This window comes from Helianthus annuus, chromosome 16, assembly GCF_002127325.2.
Source record: "Helianthus annuus cultivar XRQ/B chromosome 16, HanXRQr2.0-SUNRISE, whole genome shotgun sequence".
Classification (NCBI taxonomy): Eukaryota; Viridiplantae; Streptophyta; class Magnoliopsida; order Asterales; family Asteraceae; genus Helianthus; species Helianthus annuus.
Window position 1 is genome coordinate 117,287,815 of NC_035448.2, and position 5,812 is coordinate 117,293,626.

Here is a 5,812-nt window from a genome sequence, read left to right on the forward strand (position 1 = left end):
TTTAATTGTTTTTTTGTTTTGAATCTTATATTGAATTCTAAAGGAGGGCGATGCAAGTAGAGAGAGAGAGAGAGACCAGTGATGGGTACTGCTCAGCAAGCAAGATCATGTCTTGAAGGGAAGTAATTGGCCTGCATAAATAATAAGATACAATTAGTAATTACACATATCAATTTGGGATATGGCGTTCAAAAGTTAGAATTTTGTAAAGCTTTAATGATTTATATATATTTTCTGATTTCCTGATTAAGTTTTGTTAAAGTACTGGATCGATGACGAACATCAAACATTGCACTTGATTCAAGACATGAAGAACAATCATAAGATGAAAAAGATGTAGAAGATGAATCTCTTTATTATTGAATCAGTCATCACAGATTACACAAACCAAACGAGTATACATCATCTTCTACAAGCTGGTTTAGATCACAAAGATCTAAACCCTAGCTTTCTCTCACTAACACATAGTCTCTCTCTCTAGAAATGTGCACACCAGGAGAATGAAAAAGAAGTTAGGAGAGGTGCACAAAGCTTGCCCTAGGGTTGCCCTAATCTACCCTATACAACACATATATATAGACTAGGGACTAATCCCGGACAAAACATATTGTCCGGGATACATAACAAATAATTCGGACAACAATGATAATCAACGTATTCTGAGTTTAATATCATAAACTCGGAACTGATAAAACTTCTGAATCCTTGACTTGGCTTTGACTTTGTTGACCTTTGACCAGAACTGATAAAGCACAGTTACCCGGCAGGAACTGCACTTACAGACTCCCCCTTAACTGTTGCTATCAGTTCTGTCTGACACTGATATCTTCAGTCACCGGATACTGCACTTACAGACTCCCCCTTGACTGATGATATCATGCATGCTTTCAACTTTAGCTGAGATTTGATCTTTTAGGTAGAGCACAACGATCTTCAACCCTTCTGATAAAAGACTTGCTGATGATCACTTAAAGCTGCTTTGAGAAACCTATCCAACATCAAACACTGCAGATCCTCCCCCTCAAACTACTCCCGAATCAAGTTAACGTGAACAAGCCTACAACCAAATGTAAGAATGTCGCTCGAAACCATAATCTTCAAACCTAACTGGCAGCAGAAAGAGACATTGGATTTCCAATCCCAAATCTTGAAGACTTCAATCTTCACAAAGACATGAAGCTCAGTTCGATAAGTTAATAACAAACTGAACTTTGTAAAAGTACATCCACCAACTTGATCAAAATTCTTCAACCCTTCATGTATGATCTCATCTCCTCATGTATCCTCATGATCAATCTCCTATCTTCACAAATCAGCTGAATCTCCGATGGCTTTCATCTCCGACCTTCCCCTTTTTCAAGAAGCCCCACATTTTTTCGAGACTAGAACTAATCTTCTCTACTCTAAACAGCAACTTAATAAGGCTCACTCTTCAACTAGTCATCAACCGAGAATTCAGCTTCATCGCGTCAACACTTGATTAATAACATAAACACACATGACAAAACTCCATCACACACGAGCTATTTCACGCACAAGCTTTATATTTACGAAGAAAATAGGAAATTTTTACTCCCCCTTTTTCTTTGTAAACAATACAAAAGTCCAAGCAAGTCTTATTCTCTTCATCTCCTCACTTGATCCGGACAACATAAGTACCATGAACTTTTCAATAATCCGAAACTGATTTCAAGTTTCCAAACTACACATAATTCTGACTCTTAGTTAATTATCCGATACCCCAGGTAACCCGAATAACTAGAAAAACTCGGAACATGCACAACTCGAAACTTTCGAACAACACAAACTTCTAAATTTAGCTAAAAATCCGGTACCCCAGGTAACCTAGAGTTCTTAGCAAATTCGGAACCCGTAAAACCCGAAAGCTCTTGAAACCTCCGATCAAATCATTGAGCAGTACTTAGAATACAAAGGAATTCGAAACAAGCAAGGAAATAAAGGAAACTCTAAAGAAACCCGGGGACTGCTATCCGAAAGACTAATCTCGGAACAATCGAACTACTTGTTTCAAACCTCCGGAGACACATGTAGAAACTCGGAATTGTTTTTTATCTTAAATCCGGAACAAGAGACATTCGGACGACATAAATCAAAACCAAAACTCTGACAACAAGTGTCCTCGGACCAACAAAGGTTCTAAACTCGGACCTTGTTAAGACTTTTATAAAAACTCTGAATGAAAAACAGCAAACTCGGACCTCACAAGGAGACTACAAACTCGGACTAGTTCTAAACAAGACCAAAGATTTAGTAAACACGGAGCAATACAATAAAACAAACTCGGTCTTAACTCTACTATACCAAACTCGGACTTTAAAAAGTTTTAAGAAACTCGGATTACCTAAATCCTTAGAAAACTCGGACAAGCTCGGACCTTGACTAACACTTGGACACACTACTAGAAAAAACACCTTTCTTGACATGCATTGCGTGTCATAAAAGGGTCTTCATGACACGCAAATGCGAGTCGTTGATTGAGGAGTCATAAAATTAACATGACATGCATTTGTGTGTCATGTTTTTATGACACACATTTAATGACACGCATTCATGACACACATTTAATGACACGCATTCATGACACTCATTTTATGACACCTTTGAATGACACACATTCATGACACTCATTTTATGACACTTTTGAATGACACACGTTCATGACAAGCATTTATGACACATACGTATGACATTCATTTACGCATGTCATGCTTTTAATTGTATAATTTTTTTATAAAATTACTAATTTGCCCTGGATACATATATAATAACAAAAACAATAAATCATTTTCATAAAACAAATACACATATATATATATATATACCAAAACAATCCATGACATAATTATTTGTCAAGTATACTACAAATATTTTAACGTTAACAAAAAAAAAAAAAAAGCATTGTTTGTCAATACATCGTCAACACCTAAAATACGATTTGTCACTTAAAAATAGAGGTAACCGCATAAGTCGACCAATCTTCGCGAATGTCATCCATATCTGCAGCCGAGTATTCTTCTATTCCTTTTCCCAACCTGAGACAACAATTAAATAAAATAAATCTTAAAAATCAGAATTTAATCCTAATATATTAAGCTTCACTTATCGAGCTCGCTAGCCTAAAAGTCTATTATTTGTATTATTTTTATTTAATTTATTAATTAATAGATAATAAACGGGCCGAGCTCAAGCTTGAGAAAATACAAAAGAGCCGAACTCGAGCTTTGAAAACAAAGCTCGAATCAAGCCGAGCTCGAGCCCGAGCTCTCATAAGTTAACTGAGCTCGGCTCGGCTCGACTCGTTTGCACCCCGTATAAAAAAACAATACATTTCAAAAGTTGTGTATTTTTTTAAGAGCAAAGGATGTTTTGTAATAATAAGCATTCTAATTCTAATTCTAAATAAAACAAGAAGGTAACGAGTGACTTACCGGTGGAATTACACCGTAACTTTGTCCTTCCCAATAGGGAACATTGCCACCATGATCAATTACAATATGACAAGTCTCTCCAGGTGCTTTGGGGCCTACAAGCCTTTCAACAGAGAGAATGGTTGCAGTGTATGAGTCCTTTGGCTTATATAAGTTGAGTGGAGGTTCTTTTGCATCTTCAAGATCCAAGGGTGAAACTGCAACTTTAGGGGCCTTAACATTTTGTGAGTGTGACACTATGGCTTGGTATCTTGAGTGTGATTTTAGCTCCCATGAGAAGCCAATCTTGTGGGTCTGCAACAACATAAATTATCTTCAATGGGTGATTTGAGAATCGAAAGACTTGTAGGCCCACAAAAAAAGGACCTGTGCTGCCTGTGGCTGGGTTGAATTTCTATCTACATATTTTATTTATTTGTATAATATTAAAAAACATTCCAAGATTCTTATAAAACATCCATCATCCAGCCTATTACAAAAAATAAATTAGCAGTTATGATCTATCTAATACATGGTTGCAAAAGTCGCTAGGCGCTCCCTAGTCGGTCGACCGGGGAGTTGAGAGTACTCGCCCTAGGCGGAGAGTACACGGGGAGTACTCGGACATGCCAAATTATAAAGAAATTAGTTTTAAAAAATTAAATATGTGTCAAATGACACAAATTTACTAATATTTATAACAAAATACATGAAATTGATATTAATTCTTTAATATGATAGGCATAGAAATTATGTTTTATTTTATTTTAAGTCAAACTCGGCCCGAGTTGATCTACTAGATCCGAATTTGGCCGATGTTGACCGCATTTGACCGATTTCGAGTAATTAGTCGGAGTTGAAGAAAGTCGCCTCGGCAGCCTACCTTGTAGCGACTACTCGGGGAGTACTCGGCCTTGGAGACCTTGTTTTACAACCATGATCTAATAGTAACAAAACCAAAACAGTTTTGTTTTAAAAGAAACCTTGAAATGTGCTTTCCGAAACGATGAGTCACCATCGAGAGGGGTGGTTACGGAACCCTGAAAAGTACAATTACAATTCAATCACAGATTTACAACAAGTTTGAAAGAAGAAACGGAACATAAATACTACAACGCCCAAATGTGCAGCAGCAGCAGCCATGATCGTAACTGAATCTAGCAGCAGTCTAATATAATATATTATAGGCGAGATGATTGACGAGCTTTTCAAGGACGTCAAAGGGTAGGTGCAGCCAGGGTTGACATTTTGAGTGTGCATCTGTACTCAATGTTAGTTCATATCCAAAATCTATTTGAAACATCTCTTCAAACACTTGGAGCATGATATTATTAAGTTAATTTCACATGGAAAATCAACCGGGCCCCCACCAATTACACCAAACATTTCAATTACTAGTTGACATCATCGAGCTTATCTCATATTCAGAACAAACCATTTAACTCTACTGTAACCAAAAAATTCAATTACATCAATTATTTGGATCACCAGTTTACCAAAAGACCGGCCAATAAAAATAAACATTTACAGAACAACAAAAATCGTAAATTCACAGTCAAAATATATACATATCCATCACACATAATTACATAATTAATCTATCTTGAAACAATTTTGGCATTAGGCTAAAAAGAGTGTTCGATTATAGAATCAAAAGTAAAACTCGGATCACAAGAATCAAAAGTAAAACTCGGACATCAAAAGTAAAAATCGGACTAGCAAAGGTCTGAATAAAAAAGCACAAAATAAAACTATAAGGTCTAAAGAAACTCGGACACTAAGGAGTAACTAAAAACTCGGACCCTATAAGTCTTATAAACTCGGATCAAATTGTTGGACTAATATAAACTCGGAATTAATTATAAAACTCGGACAAAAGAGAGACAAACTCGGAATATAAGAACCAAGAAATTCGGAACATCATCTTCTGAACTATCTACCCATACATGATTTCACATATGGGCTACTGATAACCCGGAAGGAACAAATTCGGAACAGAAAGTCCTGACCAACAAATTCGGAGCCTTTTAACACTAAGAAAAACTCGGACAGAGCAATTTTGGATCAAACCTCATATCTGCAACAACTTGGAAAACAAGACAACCACGAACAGCTTCATTTTCTTCAACTTTTCTGTAGAAAAACTCACGTCTTCATGATGTTTGGCGGAAACAAACATCAAATTAAGAGCAATGGTGATTCGGAAGGCTGTTAGACCATTCCGAATCGGCAACCATGCTCTGATACCACTGTTAAAGCACTGGATCGATGACGAACATCAAACATTGCACTTGATTCAAGACATGAAGAACAATCATAAGATGAACAAGATGTAGAAGATAAATCTCTTTATTATTGAATCAGTCATCACAGATTACACAAAC

At 36.5% G+C, this 5,812-nt stretch overlaps 1 protein-coding gene across 1 annotated transcript; it reads right to left on the reverse strand.

The window, feature by feature from the left end:
- Positions 1-3,008: 3,008 nt before the first annotated feature.
- LOC110916242 (ferredoxin--NADP reductase, root-type isozyme, chloroplastic-like) lies at positions 3,009-5,042 on the reverse strand. The gene is made up of 4 exons (XM_022160986.2): positions 4,542-5,042; positions 4,412-4,468; positions 3,450-3,743; positions 3,009-3,053 (listed from the first exon to the last, which is right to left on the reverse strand). The coding sequence occupies exons 1-4, from the start codon at positions 4,686-4,688 to the stop codon at positions 3,009-3,011; spliced, it is 543 nt and encodes a 180-aa protein (XP_022016678.1). The 5' UTR covers positions 4,689-5,042.
- Between the last annotated feature and the right edge of the window lie 770 nt (positions 5,043-5,812).

Coding starts and splice junctions, on each gene's coding strand:
- LOC110916242 (XM_022160986.2), bottom strand. CDS start 4,688: ATGCACACTCAAAATGTCAACCCTGGCTGCACCTACCCTTTGACGTCC. Junction 4,469..4,541: donor CTGCTGCACATTTGGGCGTT/GTAGTATTTATG, acceptor TGTACTTTTCAG/GGTTCCGTAACCACCCCTCT. Junction 3,744..4,411: donor TTCGGAAAGCACATTTCAAG/GTTTCTTTTAAA, acceptor ATGTTGTTGCAG/ACCCACAAGATTGGCTTCTC.